At 47.9% G+C, this 19,037-nt stretch overlaps 1 protein-coding gene across 1 annotated transcript in view; it reads right to left on the minus strand.

Moving 5' to 3' along the window:
• Positions 1-18,158, minus strand: part of LOC144769173 (serine protease 27-like) — a 92,623-nt gene extending 74,465 nt beyond the window's left edge. Inside the window, exons 1-2 of the mRNA XM_078653189.1 lie at positions 17,831-18,158; positions 2,589-2,751 (exon numbers count right to left, since the gene is read on the minus strand). Of these exons, the coding sequence (XP_078509315.1) occupies positions 2,589-2,751; positions 17,831-18,158 (491 nt within the window). The remainder of the gene's footprint in view (positions 1-2,588; positions 2,752-17,830) is intronic.
• Between the last annotated feature and the right edge of the window lie 879 nt (positions 18,159-19,037).

Consider the following 19,037-nt stretch of genomic DNA (forward strand, 5'->3'; position numbering starts at 1 on the left):
CAATCCCTACCAATTCTATTTTGCATTCTGGTATGATTGACTTGGGGAAACCGATTGAGAATGACGAGATAATTCAGGCAATCAACGCTACTCGTTCAGGGAAGGCTCTGATGGTTTATCAATTGTTTTATGTAAAACATTTTCCTCCTCACTAATTAAATATCTTAAAGGGATTTTTGATCACTTTGTTTTTGCTGGTAAGGTATCTGGTTCGGCTGCTGAGGCTACTATTGTTGTGATTCCTAAAGAAGGCAAAGATCATTCCGATCCTAAAAAGCTTCTTCGAATCTCATTATTAAAAATGGAGGCAAAAATCTTTGCCAAGATTTTAGCTAGACGCCTAGAGGGTCACATCCCTAATCTAATGCATGAGTCCCAAACTGGTTTTGTTAAAGGGAGACTTGCTAGAGATAATATCCGAACCTTTTGTCATATCTTAGAGAGAGCAAAATTGTCTATGTTACCATCCGTGGCGATTGCTCTTAATGCCGGATAGGCTTTTGATAAAGTTTCTTGGCCTTTTTTACAAGCAGTACTTCAATCACACAACCTTGGCGACACTTTTATCAATATGGTTATGTCTCTTTAGGTGCAGCCAAAAGCTAACATCAGAGTAAATGGGGCTACATCGACCTTTTTTAATCTTCGTCTCAAATTAAAGGTTGCCCTTTCTAAGGTTCCTCAGTACTCGGATTCGGTTGCTGTCTCGTTACTTTCTATATGGTCTCGTTCAGGTCATACTGCCTCTAAAATATATGTTTTTATCTGCTTCCTCTCCGTCTACAATCACACAGGATAAATGGTCTCATCACTTTGACAAAGATATTCTCCCAGGAGACTTGGCAATTGATTGGGAAGTTATCTTTGCGCAACAAGATTGCTCCTTCCCTTATTCAATCTAATTTTTTTTTACACTTAATATCATCCACTGGACCCCTGCTCGTTTACATAAAATAAATCTTAGAGATAGTGATCTTTGCTGGAATTGTAATGAGGTTCTTGGCAATCATCAACAAATGTTTTTCGAGTGCTCTTTGTTGCAACACTTTTGGGCTTTAATACAGAAACATTAATCATTAATCGTTAACGTTTCATTAGAACTTTGCTTGCCTATGATTCTATTGGGCCCATGGGCTACATCTATGCCTTTACCTCTCAATGATACAGACTTACAATTATTGGACTTACTTATATCCATTGCTGTTAAAGTCATACTAACTGATTGGAAGTTGTTTCACCTTTTATCATATCACACTTGGTGGGCTTGGATTTCATACCTTCGTGGGGCTCATACTTTTGTTGAAGAGAAACATTGTACTCCGTCCATCTCTAGCAAAGTCTGGAGGTCATTGGATGATTATATGAACCTAGCATCTCAGGGGTTGGTAGCGCAGTATCCCTTTGATTCTCCTATTTAGGGTGTTCCGTATGCTGAAGCAGAAGTCCCCTCTTCTTTCCCTTTTTTCTCTTCTTTTCCTCCTTTTCTTCTCCTCTTTCTTTTCTTCTGTCTCTCCTTTCTTCTCCCTGCTCTCTCTTCTTTGCGCGATTTTACTTACCAAGCAATAGGTTTTACTATACGGTCTAGACATGGTTTATGCTGACGGTCTTATCTATTGTCCTTACATATGTATTATTTTGTGAATCAATTTTTTAACTTATAATATATGTCAATTACTATTCACAGATTGGACTTTCTTTACTTCAATAATGAACTGTTTATACTCCTGGTTGGCACTGTCTATTAATTTTTTGACAGGGATGTGTCCTTATCTTTAAACATTTTTGACTGTGACTTATTATATATTGCATTGTGCTATGCAGTATCGCTGTGATTTTTATGAACCTTTTATTTCTCTTATTCAAAACAATAAAGATATTTGAACACAAAAAAAGATATTTGGAAAAATCAAGGGATGTTTGGGGTACACACATTTTAATTTGAACACGAATACTTAGAGATTTAGTTGACAATCTACGGGTCCTATGTGTGAAACGATATGTGGTTCCAAAACCTTTTAGCAAAATCAAAGGCTTTGTGACCACAAAACAGTGTGTTGCACTGCAGAAACGTGACACTTTGTGTGTCATACTGAATTGAATAAAAACGGGGGTGTAAAGGAGTATAAAGGGAGTGTGTAAAAGGTGTCCTCCTCTCTTTTGCAAATCAGTATGGAATTCATAAGTGGTTTGTGACACCAACCTTTGAAATCAGGAGGCATCCAATCATAAAATGAAAGCTGCCCCCACCCCCTCCCCCTCCTCGAGTCAACTGTCACATTATTAATGATGACAGCGGGCATCAGCGGTGCAGACAAGTGAAGGCAGCTGCTTTTAACAAGCATACATATATGCTGAACAAAGATATCTAGAGGGAAGATAGAAGGGAAGATAGAAGTGGAACTTAGATATGACAAAAGGAGGTCCTACGATGGGATGGCAAATACCACCTAATCCTCTAAATACCTAAGCGTAATTCTGCCTGAAACTTCACTGCAGGTGTTAAATACACATACTACTCATGAAAGAGTGGCTAAAACTAGAATACATTCAAAATTTACAAAATCAAAAAGATTAACCATCAGACTTACTATAGGAAACACTGGGCTGCGGAAACCACCCATTTCTCAGAGATTAGGGTCCCTCCGCACATATGGATGCCATTTGCCAGGATGTTGACTTGCCAGGGCCATTCTCCAGTCAGGACCACGTCTGCGTTCTCTGTATGAGTTCCACTCATTGGTTTTCCACACTCTTTAGAGAGAAAGAGAGATTTGGTACCTCATATTACAAATGTTCTTGAACAATAGCCCGAGATTTATCTGCACAAAATGACTTGTCAGGGAAAGATTTACCTAATACAAAAATGCTCCCCATCCCCACACAGGTGAAGGAGGGTGAGACAGCAATTGAAAAAATAATAAGAAAATGATACAGTTTATAATAAATGTGCAGAATTAACATGTGATCTTTGAAGAAAATAATACGTTTTAAAATGCATGAAAGCTGAAAACTGTTCTATTTACTCGTATTAGGCCCCAAGTGGTAAAGCAAACAATGCTGAAAAAGCAAACTTGACTATAAATGCTAAATATGCATAAAATGTTTATTTCCCGACCTTTCCATGAACAAGTATTTCTTAGTAAATACTAGTTGCATAATTGTTGTCCTATATTTCCGCAACATGTTTCAATTTACACAGACCACTCTTAATACGATTAGATTTTGTCATGTAATGGTGCAATGAAGAATTCATTCAGAGATGCAGAGTTTAAAATGCTAATCAGAATTTTTTTAACACGCTTGTTTTTTTTTTTAATCAATGGGAATTCTGCAAAATGTTTTCTTTTCATGAATACAGATGTTTTGATTTCTACATAGACCATTGTTTAGAGACTTGGCATTGGTGGGTTAGAGATGTAGTAAATACGTGGGAAAGTAGACAAGGCCCACATGAACTCATAATCGTTATCATTTAGTTTCAAACTTAATAATGCTGTCTGTGAACAATGATGTCCCTTCCTGCACAAAATCAAGCCAACAACATAGACACCCTTGCACCATAGTGCAAGGATGGCTGCATTGGCACACGTTTGCTGAGTGTGCATCAGCGCTGGCTGAAAGGACAGGATTGCACCATATCTTTTAAATACGGTGCAAACCTGCCCTTTCGAATTGGCGTAGGGCAGCGCGGCAAAATGGCTTCCGGCGCTGCCCTATGCAAATTCTTTGTAAATATGCCCCGTATAAATTTACACAAGGTTTAGCATCAGAAAATAGCACCCTGCTGCACAGGAGAAATGCTTTTTTTCTCCTTCATTTTCTGACTTTGCAGGTTGCTGCACTGTATAGCACACCTAAAAAAGTCGGAAAATATTTGAAGTTAGTCTAAGCATAGTATTTTGCCCTGAAGGGTATCCTTCCAGTACAAAACCCATGCTAGACTCAAGGAGACACCCATGCACTATGGTGCAAAGGTGTGTCCGTGGCAAACGCCATGCATTTCTTCACTGGCATTGGGGAGAAGGGAGGAGAGTGCCATATATATGTAAATATGGTGCTCTCCTGCTTTCTCCTTCTCATTCAGAGTAGCACAGCATTTGCAGCTGCTGCACTGATCTACATGAGAAACTGGTAAGTCTGGTCCCTAGACTTCGTAATGTCATCGCTTTTCCTCAGCTGGACATGGGTTATTTTGTGTATGCAGAAACAAGTGCAAAATACTTGCGCAGGGTTCAGAATATTTTTCTGGAGTCCAGTACAGTTTTGGAGAGCAGAACAAGGTGGTGGAGAGGGAAGAGAGCTTCGGTACTGGAGTCGTGAGGATAAAAAAACGCAGGAAGAGGAAACACCCAACTAAGAGAGTTAGTTTGGGCTGGCTCACTTGCTGTATGTCAAAATGTTGGAGATGGGCCACTGTCAGGAAACAAATGGCCAAATAGCATAAGGGTGGTATGCTTTGTGTGTATCTTGCTGCTATCTGGGATAGTGCTCCTTTTTGTTTGGCAAGGCCTCGATCAGACCTGCTTCATCGAGGTGGTGGACAGCCAGGTTTAATAAAACAATAGAATGGAAAGCTAACCTGATCCTTTTTGTTGTATCTGACACAAAACACCAGCTGATGGCACCAATTGCTATGATTTATCTTTTACCAGACTAGTTCTCTTCCTAACTAAGCTCTGCATCTTGGCTCAGAGAGGACCCATGAAAGCTGTGTCCCCTGGTCCTATAAGAGCTTTTCACATGCCTAGGCGGGCATGGATCAGTGCCAGCTGTGGACCTGAATGAGTCCATGTGTCTCAGATTTCTGCTGCGATTCTCAGGCATAAATCATTTTTGAGAACAGGATGGAGTTGTATACCATAAAGTGAGCAGTGCAAGTGCTAATTTATGATACAGTCACTGCCAAGGTTTTTGGCTCATTGCTGTTTTAACCCCTTCCAGGCTGATGACGAGCTCAGCTCGTCATGAGTGTAACCTGCCGTGCGCTCATGACGGGCTGAGCTCGTCATGTAACGCGGTAATTTTAAAGTTGCCGCGTACAGCGGGTAAAGCCGCCGCATCGATGCGGTTAAATAGTTAAAGAGCAAAAGCAGCACTATTTTATCACCATAGTCACTGGTAAATAGCTGCTTGTCTTAGGAGGTTTAATAGATTGTGGGACTTTTTGCTGGGTATGCTTAAGCCTGAAAAGCAACCACTCTCCTTGTTTTTAGTGAGGTGGGTTACCACTTTATTAAAATTATGTTGTGGACTACCCAACCTCTTATAAAATCATCAGTACACATCTAGACCATTCACTATCTTCCCTAGGGCCCTCACACCCACAGCACCATACAGCAGGAACAAAGGATCCCCACCAAAGAAGGCTTTTATGGGTGCCTGTCCACGCATCTTCTCCCCTGATGTTCGTGGACTTTGGCCGGCAGCGGTGAAAGTTCACAGCGCTCTCGGGGCTCATGGGCTGGCAGCAGTGAAAACAGGCATGCAGCGCTCTGGTGAATCCTCGGCCAGCGATGGTGAGAGCAGGCATACAGCACTCTCGCAGATCATGGGCCGGTGGTGAAAACAAAAGACACACAATTGATGGACGGAATGCAGAACAAATCAAAACATTAACCCCCAGTCAAGAGATCTGGGTTAAATCCATCATTCTTTTGCTCACCATGCCACCCCAGTTTAGACCTGGCAATATTCAAATCAGTCTTGACCCTGTGCCTCATGGGAACAGTCCAGCCCAAACTGCCAAGCCAGGTCCTCCCTGGTCCGGAAACAAGCATCCTAGGACCGGCTTCAGGGTTTCACCCCTCTTCAGCCAGGATAGCTTGATTCCAGCAGCACAGTGAGCCAAGGACTCACGTATGGGCATACCGGGCGCACTTAGGGCGAGAAAGCAAGAGACACACAATTGAATGACGGAATGCAGAATAAATCAAAACATTCACCCCCAGTCAAGAGATCTGAGTTAAATCCATTATTCTTTTGCTCACCATGCCACCCCAGTTTAAACCTGGCCATATGCAAATCAGTCTTAACCATGTGCCTCATGGTAATAGTCCAGCTTGAACTCCCAAGCCAGGTCCTCCCTGGACCGGAAACAAGCATCCTAGGACCGGTTATGGGTTGCAGCGTTCTGGGTAATCCCGGGCCAGCGGTGGTGAGAGCAGGCACATAGCGCTCTCGCAGATCAAGGGCCGGCGGCGGTGAAAGCGGCCACGCAGCACGATGAGCAGAGGAGATCACAAGGAACGCTCCTCTCCACATGGGCTCCTCGTAGGTCACGCACACGTACACAGCAGAGACAGGAAATCCTTTGGAAATTATTGTATCCCTGAGTTTCAATAACAGGAGACCAGATCTCAGGCCTTTGGGGATTTGTTCCTTAAGGACACAGCACACAGCAAAGTCCTTAGCAAGCAGAGGGGACACAGAACACAGCAAAGTCCCTTGTCCTCTCCTCAGTGAAATCAGAAAACTGATGGCTATCCCCAGAGCACATAGCAAGGGTAGTACTTCTCCTCAGTCTCTTCAGCTGTTCTTCTTTGGCAGAGGTTCCTCTTGATCATGAAGTAGTCTACTTTTACCGGGATTTCAGTTCTTACTTTTATACTCCAAAAGTCTTTGTTCTCTATGTGTTAGGGGTCCTGGACCCAGTTCAAACCAGTTCTGGGTGCACTCTGCCAGTTCACAACTTCTTCCTTTGTGAATGTTGGCCAGGGTCTTCAGAAGCACTGCAGGAGGTGGAGCCAGCATTGTGGATGGCAGGCACAGCCCTATTCTGGCCCAGGTGCTACTCCCCCTAACACTTCAAATGCAGATAGGTCTATTCAGCTTAGTGCTGACTCACCCAGACTCCTGGAGCCACCACAGCCCCTGTCAGTCTCAAGCCAGACAGTCAATCCACAACCAGGCAGAGGTACACAGAAAGGTTTTAACAAGAAAATAGCCACTTTCTAAAAGTGCTATTTTCAAACACAGAATTTAAAAACCATCTTTACTAAAAGAGGTGTTATTAAATTCTGAGTCCAGGGATACCAGACTCCAATTTTCTATTGTAATCCTATGAGAAGATATGCTGGTAATATGTCACACAGCATTCCCCATTCTGACCTATGGGCAAGATAGCCTTTCAATAGTGAAAAACGAAATTGGAATATTTTCATCTATCAGGACATGTTACACACACTAGTACATGTCCTATCATTCACTTACACTGCTCCCTGCCCAGGGGGGTACCCTGGGCCTGCGATAGGGGTGTCCTATGTGCATAGAAAGGTAATGGTATGGCCTGGCAAGTGGGTGCACTTGTCAGGTCAAAAGGGCAGTTAGCAACTGTGTGCAGGCACTGCGGTTTCAGGTCTGAGACATCTCTTTGGGGCTATGTGTGTGGATGGCACAATCGGTGTTGCAGGCCCACTGGTAGCATTTGACTTACCAGCCCTGGCATATTTAGTGCACTTTACTAGGGATATACTGGTAAGACAAATATGCCAATCATGGATAATCAATCACCATAACAATTTACACAGGGAGCACTTGCACTTTGACACTGATCAGCAGTGGCAAAGTGCCCAAAGCATCTAAACCAGTAAAAACGAAATCCAGCATAGCATCCAACACGTAGGAGGAAGAGGCAAAAAGTCAGGGAAAACCACGCCGAGGATGCCAGGTCTAGCACGTGTCCCCTCCAACTGAAAAGTGGGGAGAACTACCCATCCCCTGGGAAGTTCTTATCACTATGACGGAAAAATCTGGACAGACTATCAGCATTGGCATGTTCTGTACCAGGGCGTTGTTCCATCGTAAAGTCTATTCACTGTAGGGAGATGGACCACCTCAACAGTTTTGGGTTCTCATCCCTTATCTGCATCAACTGTCTGAGGGGCCTGTAGTCTGTCTAAACCCTAAAGTGAGTCTCAAACAAGTAGGGTCCTTTGCTTCTTCAGTGCTCAGAACACAGCAAAAGCTTGCCTTTCAATTGCACTCCTCCTCTGTTCCCCTGAAAGTAACCTCCTACTGATGAAAGCAACAGGTTGGTCCAAGCCCTCGTCATTCAATTGTGAGAGTCCTGCTCCCACTCCATGCTCTGAAGCATCTGTCTGCACCGAAAACTCTTTGTAGAAATCAGGCGCCTTGAGCACGGGCGACAAGCACATGGCAGCTTTCAGGGCATCAAAAGTGGTCTGACAGGTATCGATCCAGATCATCTTCTTGGGCTGCTTCCTTGTAGTCAGCTCTGTCAAGGGGGCAGCAATGGTGCCATGTCCCTTGACAAACCGTCTGTAATACACGGTGAGACCTAAGAAGGCTCTCACCTCTGTCTGGGTCTTGGGGGGGGGGTCCCAAGCCAGAATGGTGTCAATCTTGGCCTGTAGGGGCACCACCTGTCCGCAACCTACTTAGGGGTCGATTAGGATGGCGGACAGAAGGACGTCTGCCATCCTGGAGTATGTGGAAAAAGCCTTTTTTCCGTCCGCCTGCCGCGGACACTCCGTACGCCATATTAGGATGGGAAACACTGCCAAATTTCCATACGCGGTGGGTGAGCATGCACCGCCGTGGAACTAAACCCGACCCCGCGGCTGATGTGACCAATCCAGACACACCGCCGTACGGAATGACGTCTCTGACCGTCCTCCAAATCACGATGGCGGAAAACACACATAAATCCACAGCGGAAAAACAACCTGCCTGAACACGGCGGAATCACGGTGGAGAAACACACCACAAGCAGATCGCCGTCATGGACCCAGCGCTACACGCATTTCCGATACTCTTCGTGCTCCACCACCAGCAAGTCATGGACCATCATCGACGACGACGCAGGTACGCCAACCCACCAATTGCTGTCGGAAGGGGAGTACCTGCTAGGGCTGTGACGTTGGTAGGGGGAGTGTCATGTCAGAGGAAATACATTGACGATCGCACCAAAATATACACAATTGAAGTACACAACCAGGAATGACAACGACAAACAACAACACATGATTTATTAGCTTTATTCAACATAATAGGTGTATAATATCAGATTATTCAAGAGCATGGGCACTGGGTACAACAGATCATGTACATCACTGGCAGCACGTGGGAGGGCAGAATGCAGTATCAGAACAGCAACAGGGCATTGTGGACAACAGAGCAGGTACATCAGAGGCAGCAAATGAGAGGGGCTAAGTGCATCAACAGTCCATTGCACAGAACAGCAACATCATTGGCATCATATGAGAGGGGCTAAGTGCATCAGCAGTCTATTGCACAGAACAGCCACATCATTGGCAGCACATGAGAGGGCAGAATGCAGCATCAGAACAGCAACAGGGCATTGTGGACAACAGAGCAGGTACATCAGAGGCATCAAATGAGAGGGGCTAAGTGCATCAACAGTCCATTGCACAGAACAGCTACATCAGAGGCAGCATATGAGATGGGCTAAGTGCATCAGCAGTCCATTGCACAGAACAGGTACATCAGAGGCAGCATATGAGATGGGCTAAGTGCATCAACAGTCCATTCCACAGAACAGCCACATCATTGGCAGCACATGAGAGGGCAGAATGCAGTATCAGAACAGCAACAGGGCATTGTGGACAACAGAGCAGGTACATCAGAGGCAGCAAATGAGAGGGGCAAGTGCATCAACAGTCCATTGAACAGAACAGCTACATCATTGGCATCATATGAGAAGGGCTAAGTGTATCAGCAGTCCATTGCACAGAACAGCTACATCATTGGCAGCATGTGAGAGGGCAGAATGCAGTATCAGAACAGCAACAGGGCATTGTGGACAACAGAGCAGGTACATCACTGGCTACCCAAGTACGTGTGTCAAGCGACCTGTCACAAGGACAATAATTATGTCAGGGTGGTTACATTTGTCAATCTACACACAAAGTAAAACGACATGTGAGTGATGGCAACTAAACCTCACACCACAGAATCTGGTGGACTGCTTGAACTACTCGCCTCGGACACACCGCCAGCACCAGCAACAGGAGTGTGAGACACAGCCACCGATCTACTGACTGACACATGAGCCATAGACCCAGACACACCGCCAGCACCAGAAACCGGAATGTGAGACACAGCCACAGATCTACTGACTGACACATGAGCCATAGACCCAGACACAGTGCCAGGACATGTCCCTGTACACTGACCAACAAATACCATGCCTGCATCTGACACATGAGAGTGGCGGACAGACACAGTGCCAGTGCCTGCAACAGGAGAGGGCAAAACTGACACAGTGCTACTACATGATGCAAGACAGCGTACAATAGACACAGTGCCACTATCTGACACATGAGAGTGAACTGCAGCTGACTCACTAGGACCACTGAAATGATGAGCCACAGGGCTGTATGGACCAGGAGGCAGTGTGGCCCTGGGAGCTGGGAGCTGGGGAAAGCTGTACTGGAGCGACATCTGGGTGGTCATGTGTCACTGGTGTGTGCCTCCGTTTTTTTGTGAAATGTTGGGCCACCCCGGACCTGACTGGGGCCTGCCTTCTGCCCTCTGCATCATGTGTATTGGGGGATGCAACAACAGTGTACTCCTTCCTCTGCTTCTGCGGGGCGTGGATGGGAGTAGAGGTATGGGGGGACTCCACCGCTGACACATGTGTTGTACGTTCCTTAATCATCATCCTCAGTGCTGCCAGGGGTGAAATATGCCTGTCCTTGATGGTGCTCGTGTCCATGGGAGAACCCTTGGCCATGGGATGTGCCTTGGACGTAGGAGGTTTCCTGTCCCTGGAATGTCCCTGATCCCTTGCCGGTGCCCTGTCCCTGGGTGCAGACTTGTCCATTGTAGTGTCCCTCTCCTTGGAAGTGTCCTTGCCCTTGGGAGTGTCCCTGCTCTTGGGAGGTGCCCTTTCCTTGGAAGTGTCCTTGTCCTTGGGAGTGTCCCTGCTCTTGGGAGGTGCCCTTTCCTTGGAAGTGTCCTTGTCCTTGGGAGTGTCCCTGCTCTTGGGAGGTGCCCTTTCCTTGGAAGTGTCCTTGTCCTTTGGAGTGTCCCTGCTCTTGGGAGGTGCCCTTTCCTTGGAAGTGTCCTTGTCCTTGGGAGTGTCCCTGCTCTTGGGAGGTGCCCTTTCCTTGGGAGTGTCCTTGTCCTTGGGAGTGTCCCTGCTCTTGGGAGGTGCCCTTTCCTTGGAAGTGTCCTTGTCCTTGGGAGTGTCCCTGCTCTTGGGAGGTGCCCTTTCCTTGGGAGTGTCCTTGTCCTTGGGAGTGTCCCTGCTCTTGGGAGGTGCCCTTTCCTTGGAAGTGTCCTTGTCCTTGGGAGTGTCCTTGCTCTTGGGAGGTACCCTTTCCTTGGAAGTGTCCTTGTCCTTGGGAGTGTCCCTGCTCTTGGGAGGTGCCCTTTCCTTGGAAGTGTCCTTGTCCTTGGGAGTGTCCCTGCTCTTGGGAGGTGCCCTTGGCTTGGGAGTCCCTTTTGTGGGGGATGCCTGTGTAGCATGTGAATCCATTTCCCCCAACACCCCTTGATGATCCTGTGTGTCAACTGCAGTGTTGCTCACGTCGGCTTCGGAGAAAGATAAACCAGTCCTAGCGGATGGTGTCTGTGCCCTCCGTGCCCTGCCTTGCTGCCTGTGGCTGCTCCTAGTGTAATAACCTGAATAAGAGGCCTGGTCTGACGACTCACTCTCCCCTGTAACATCAAGTGGTGTGGTTGGTGGTACAGAAGTAGCACCCTGTCTATGTGACTGTACAATGGCTGAGGACACAGTGTTTGCCAATGACTGAACTGTTCTGTGGAGACCAGCAACATCGCCATGCATCCCCTCCATGAATGCCACCACCTGCCCCAACTTCCTATCGTGGTCTTGGAATGCATTGATCATGTTGGCCTGCCCTACACAAATCTGTCGCAGCAGATCAACAGCCTCAGCACAAAGTGCACTTTGTGTCACAGGGGCAGGCTCTGCCGTGCCTGCACTGAAGGCAACTCTGCTCACCCTCCTCTGGCGAGCACGAGCAGTACATGTTGCAGTGGGTGGCTGTGTGGGCCCTGTGTGCTGTGTCCCGACTGAAGGTGTCGATTGCCCACTCCCTGTCTGTGACAACGGTTCTGACTCACCAACACTGTCTGAGGATGAGGACGATGGTGTCTCCACATGTGCGTCCTCAGGGACGGTTCTGTCCCCCTCTCCGTGGCTGCTCTCTTCAGTCTCAGTCTGCGTGTGTGTCATCTCGGATCCGGATGCACTGCCACCACTCATCTCCGTCGTCTGTGTCTCAGTGCCCTCGGCCAAAGCTGGAAGAGAGAAGGAAGAGATGTTAAACTAAGTGACACACTCACGTACTGAAGGTTTTAAAGTCACACCGTTTCTTACAGTCGATTGACATGTAGCACCCATCCTGTACACGAACCACCCCTACCACACATCCTCACATCATAGATCCGTGGGTGTCTGTGAAACCTGTACATCATACAAACAGGGCAAGTGCATGCAGACCACCACACATGTCATGCCATGGGACACCAGACCTCAACGGCATGTCCTGGAACCCTCAAATACAAATCAACTGGTATGTCCACCTGGCGGACATGGGTGCTACCGCTCACTCCGCTAATGACACCAACATGCAATATATGCAAAAGATACGCCCCACGGATGTCACTACACGGATACATGCATTCACTCACAAGTTACAGACACATACAGTCTGCTTACCGCTATTTTGCTGTTGATCCCCTCCCAGCCGGGCGAACAGGTCAGGATGCGTCACAGCAATTATGCGGTGCATTAGAGGTGTCTTGGTGCGTCGGGCAAGGCGGACTGTTCTCGGAATGATCCCCAGTGTCATCTCCGCAACGTTCTTGCTGAGCCTGGATATGTCGTCCCAGCGCTTGCCCTTACATCACGTGCTATGGTCCTCCACACGGCCATGCGAAGGTGCAGCTTCACCTACCAGGATGGGAGACAAGAAGTTAATGTCAGTGGACTGTTTCACAATAATATACATTGCAGAAACACGTATCTTCATGCATCCATGCGCAGTACAACACATGTGAAGGTCCCGCAGCACACCGCGAAGCTTGCAGAAGCAAGGAGACAGTGACCACCTCATGCCCACCAACATGTTACCCACTTCACTTACCACCTGTCCGGGGGCACCGTACAGCCGTTCATAGTGGCTGAGCACACAGTCCACAAGGACATCCAGCTCCGCTGCGGGGAAGGGACAAGACCGGATCTCTAGCACTCTCGACATGGCAAGGTTCAGGACTGTGGCACTACAGAAGCAGTTGTTGGATAGCTCAGGAGCAGCAGGTGGAGGTGACGGTCGCAGGCAGCAGTTGTTGGATAGCTCCGGAGCAGCAGGTGGAGGTGACGGTCGCAGGCAGCAGTTGTTGGATAGCTCAGGAGCAGCAGGTGGACGTGACGGTCGCAGACAGCAGTTGTTGGATAGCTCAGGAGCAGCAGGTGGAGGTGACGGTCGCAGGCAGCAGTTGTTGGATAGCTCAGGAGCAGCAGGTGGAGGTGATGGTCGCAGGCAGCAGTGGCTGGAAGCAGTGAATGTGTGCAGGAAATCTTCACACATATATAGGGCCCTGCGCTCATATCAGTGGCACACGTCTGCAGCAATTGGTTTTCCCTGGATGCTTCATTCAAAAAGAGCCAATGACTCACATTGTTGTGGCGGTGCACGTCTTCCGCAATTTTTGGATGCGCTTACGTACAACACGTAACCTGTTCCCATTGGCTACATGTGCACGGACCGTCACGTTCATACACCGGCTACCGCATGTGCGCGCTACCGCGACGGTGCATCATTTGAAAATTATTCACTCACTGGCGCCGCTATGGCGGTGCACGCTTTCCGCGGGGGTGCCCTGCCTGGATTGGCGGTGGGTGACCGGCCTGGACTGACGGTGTGTGACCGGCCTGGACTGGCAGTGTGTGACCGGGCTTGACTGGCGGTGGGTGACCGCCCAGTCCTGGCTGAGGGTGCCCGGCCTGGACTGGCGGTGGGTGACCGGGCTTGACTGGCGGTGGATGACCGCCCAGTCCTGGCGGAGGGTGCCCGGCCTGGACTGACGGTGGGTGACCGGGCTGGACTGGCGGTGTGTGACCGGCCTGGACTGGCGGTGGGTGCCGCAATAACACTGTAAGGGTGTTTCTCAACTGCCATTCCAGATTGCATCATCAAATGTATGTGTTTGCCTGCACCGCCACCGCGGAAGGCGTGCACCGCCATAGTGGCGCCAGTGACTGAATGATTTCAAATGATGCACCGTCGCGGTAGTGCGCACATGCATTTAGCGGGGTGCAACCAGGATGGTCATTGACCATACAGCATATGTCATGCTTAATTGCTGTGTAATCGGTCATCTCCTGTGTTGGTGGAAGGCGTCCCCAGATGACGTATGTACACACACTGCATGTCTCCGCACACATGTAATCTTCTTTGTTCTACGTGTGTGTCAGGACATGTCCGGAATGCTGTATGATTTTTGATGTGTAGTTTATGGACCATGTCCACGTGCGACATTCATGTCCATTTGTTGCATGTGTGCTCAGACTGTAGACCTTGCCAGTGGTTAACAAAGGCTAGTGTTGTGGGCCAAAGTTGCGTCAGATGTGCATTGCGAAGTGTTGACGTATTGGTCTTGTGGACACACGTGTTCATTTCTACAGATCTACACAGTACCGCAAGGGTGTGTACACACATTCATTAGCTGTTGTGAGTGTGTGGTTTGTGTGTGCAAGTAACAATGATGTGTGTGTGTACATGCATTCTGTGTATGCGTGTCTGTTGTTGTGTGCCCATGCATGTCAGCTGAGGGGGCATTGTATGTGTGTTCATGGGTGCATGAACACAAGTAGGGTGTGTTCCAATTTTATGTTGTTTGTGCACGTACATGTGTGTCTGTGTGGACACTTGTCCACATATGGGCCCTCAGTCATGTGTTGTTGCAAGATGTTTTAACATGTGTGCACGTTATTTTCATTTCTTCCTGGCTAGCTTCCAGTTTCGCCTGAGTGAGCTTCCTGAAGCGTTGAGTCTGGTTTATGAAGGCCACCACATAGATGAACACATCTTAAGAGGTCTTACCAGGGGACATTTCCCAACCCTCCTTCACCAGACTCAGAGGTCCTCTCACTGGGTGACCATACAGGAGTTCAAAAGGACTGAACCCTAAGGACTACTGGGGTGCCTCCCTATAGGCAAACAACAGGCATGGCAAAAAGACATCCAACTTCCGTCTCATGGGCTCTGCAAGGCTCATGATCATGCCTTTTAGGGTTTGGTTGAATCTCTCAACCAACCCATTCCCTTGAGGATGGTAAGGAGTGTGAACTTCTAAATTACCCCACACTCCTCCCACAAAGACTTCATGTACTTCGAGATGAAGTTGGTACCCCAGTCGGAGACCATCTCTCTGGGTAACCCCACAGGGGAAATGATCCCCATCAATGCCCGGCCCACCAAGGGGGCTGTGATTGTCCTGAGAGGGACAGCTCCCGGGTACCTGGTGGCATGGTCCACCAAGATCAAGATAAACCTGTTGCCTAAGGCTGTCTTGGGTTCCAGTGGCCCCACAAAGTTGATGCCCACCCGCTCAAAAGGGGTGCTCATCACAGGAAAAGTTGGAGGGGAGCCTTAAACTTCCCTCCACTCTTGCCCCTTGCTTGGCAAGTCTGGCAGGTCCTACAATGTGTACTGGCGTGCTTCCTCATTTGGGGCCAGTAAAAGTGGGTGGCAAGCCTCTGATAAATCTTGTCCTACCTCAAATGTCCTGCAGGAGGCAGGTCATGAGCCAGACCCATTAGGAAGGCCCTGAAGCGCTCGGGTACCACCAGCATACAGGCTGCACCTGGCTCAGCGACCTTAGGCTCACTATAGAGTAATCCATCTTCCAAGTATAAGAGATGTGTTCCGGACACGCCACCTGCTGTCTGGTCTGCAGCCTGTTGCCGCATACCAATGAGAGAAGGGCATTCCATCTGCGCCTTGCAGAACTCCCCCCTGGAGGGACCTCCTTCCTGCTGCCAATAGGTCAGCTCAGGCAGGTCTCCCTGTTCGGCCACCTGTTCCCCTGTAGGTTCCAGGGCATCCCCCTCAGGTTCTGCTTCCTCCTGGACTGTGGGAATGGCTGGAACTGGTTTTGCACACCCCCTGCCCCTTCTTCTCCTGGCAGGCACCTGGGCCACTGTTTCATGCTCCAGATCCTCTTGATTACCCCTACTCGCAGCCATTGACCGAGTAGTCACACAGACCCACTCAGGCAGTCCCAGCATCTCCAAATGAGCCTGGCATTCCACCTCCTTCCATGAGGAACTCTCCTGGTCATTTTCAAGCTGATAGTCCATAGGCATTGATGGACTAATAACAACTTTCAAGAAACCTGAGACCCCCCCACTCAAAATAAATTAGCGCCACCTTACACAGGCGCATGGAGTTGTCTGCTGTAACTACAGGGTAAAGTGCATTGGGAATAACCTGCTCCTCAGACACCCATTGACACCTGACAGATGTCACACTTGCTTCAGTGTCTCTTAGAGCCTCTACCCTCCTCCCATTGATGGTCACCCACTGCCTCTATGTTTTAGTATTCTCAGGCAGGTAGGACTCCTGGACCATCTCTGTCTTCTAACGATGCAAGGGTCATCACTGCTTGCACCCCCCTTCACAGGGAAATTATTCCTCCCCCAACTCTACACTCACTAAACACAGTGTTTGAGCACCAGTGGGTGCTGGGGGTTCTGGGGGCCCTTAGGGGTAATGTAACCCACCTCCCTACATTAATAACACGTGGGTGGAGATTAGTTGTCCTGTCTGCCCTTGGGGGCCAGGACCTCTTAGGCTTGGGGGGACGGGACTCCTTCTCCTGGGAACTATTTTGGGGCCCCTTAGAGAACTCCTTTTTGTTTGCCCTTGTCCTCCCCCAGCTTCTGTTGGGGACCCTGCCTACCTTTGGCTGTGGTACCCAGGAAACAACCTTTACAATGCAACTTTTATATCACACTACCATTACAACACAGTCATTACATCGCAACATCCTTTACATTGCCTGCCATTACAACGCAACCATTACAACGCATGTCACTACAATGCATACCATTACAACGCATGTCATTACAACACAGTCATTACAACGCATAACATTACAACACATACCATTACAACGCATAGTACCCTTACACTATCCAATACTTACCCTACCGCTGTACCCCCTGGAGTTAGAATAGTACATTTTACCCCTATATGATCCAATACTTACCATAAATACAATGTAATGGTATGCATTGTAAAGGTAGTATGCAATGTAATGGAATGTGTTGTAAAGGTAGTTTCTTAAAATGCGTTGTTGGGTCATGCGATGTAATGGAATGCATTGTAAAGGATGTTGCGATGTGAAAAATGCGTTGTAAAGGCATGCGTTGTAAAAGTACGTGTTGTAACATCATACAACCGTGGTACCCACAATCCCCTTGTGGACCCTGATACTAGTCCAGTGGTCTGCCTCCTTAGCAAGCTCACTGGGGTCAGATAGCTTACTACCCAAAAGATGCTGTTGCAGCTCTGGAACACACAGACTACTTAAGTGCTCCCAACTAATTAAATTGCACAACCCCACATAATCAGTTACCTTGCTGCCCTTTATCAAACCTTCCAGTGCACGCATGTACATATTCACACATTCAACCCAAGTACTGGAATCAAGCTTCTTGATGTTCCTAAACTTCTATCTGTTCTGCTCTGGAGTGAGTCCATACCTGAGGCAAAAGGCCTTGTTCATATTGGGGTAAGTCAGGGTACCTGCCAACTTTAAGGGCGCTAGAACACCCCTCGCAGAGGCCCAAAGTGTTTCCCCAGGCCCGCACCCCAATTCTTCTCAGGCACTTCATTCATCTTCAATCCAATCTCATATGAAGTAAACCAGGCATAGATATCCTCACCCCGCTGATAATTATAAACCAAATCCTTGGGTATGTACACCTTACCCCCTCGCACTGGCTGTGTGCTGCCACTGCTTGAACTTGACTCCACTTGCTTGGCTTTAATGGCCAGTTCCCTGATGCTCAACTCATGAGCCCAAAAAAGTTTCTTCTCTTCTAAAGCGAGAGTGTGCTTGCTCTCCTCTGCTGTCTTTTCGCTCTCAAAGTGGAATTTATTTTCCTCTAGGCCATGAGCCTCTTTGCTCTCCTCCATTTTGGCCTTGAGCTTCATAACTTCCAGCTCGTGTTCTCTGATTCTTTGGTTCTCTTTCCGGTCCTCTGAGGTAAGGCTTCCAGCGGAATGGACACTGCCAGCCTGGAGGCTCCTCTTGGCACAGGCAAATCATGTGACCTGAACCCATCCCCTTGTGCATCCTCATCCACTTCTGCATTAGCTGTCTCCTCAGCTTCTTTGGTTCCCCACCAGGCATTCCAGGCCTTCTGAAGCTCATCCTTCTTAGAGCTACTCCTCATGGGGCATCCCAAATCCTAGCAAAATTGCTTGAGCAGATCTACTTTGAGGGAATACAAATCCTCAATGTGAAACTTCAGTTCTACTTTCTCACTTGCTGCTTTACCATTCTGAGACATGATGCTTGGATAGCTCAAAGATCAGGTCAAAAATAGAACCAAAAGAAAACATAGTACATGGATGCGTAGTGGTCTGCGATAAAACTAGTGATGTACACCAATCACTGTGGGTCAAGTACAAATACAAGTTCAAATCATTGACCAAATAGGGACCCTTGCTTCTAGTCAGGGTAAGGGGGAACCATACTGTAGATAACCCCTGCTCACCCCCTTGGCAGCTTGGCATGAGCAGACAGGCTTATCCCCAAAGCAATGTGTAAAGTATTTGCACCAACACCCAAAGTAACACAGTGAAACATCACAAATGGATACCACACAGGTTGTTATACAAATATATATCTCTTTATCTATTTTTAGGCAAGACCAACACAACAAAAAAATCCACATACACAATTAGCTCTTCTTTGCAATGTTTACTGACAGTGTTCTTTGGAAGAAAATGGAAATAGACGTGCAGGTTCTGTAAGTCTTAAAGCAAACTTCGTGGGATGAACAGTTCAGT

This window comes from Lissotriton helveticus, chromosome 7, assembly GCF_964261635.1.
Source record: "Lissotriton helveticus chromosome 7, aLisHel1.1, whole genome shotgun sequence".
Classification (NCBI taxonomy): Eukaryota; Metazoa; Chordata; class Amphibia; order Caudata; family Salamandridae; genus Lissotriton; species Lissotriton helveticus.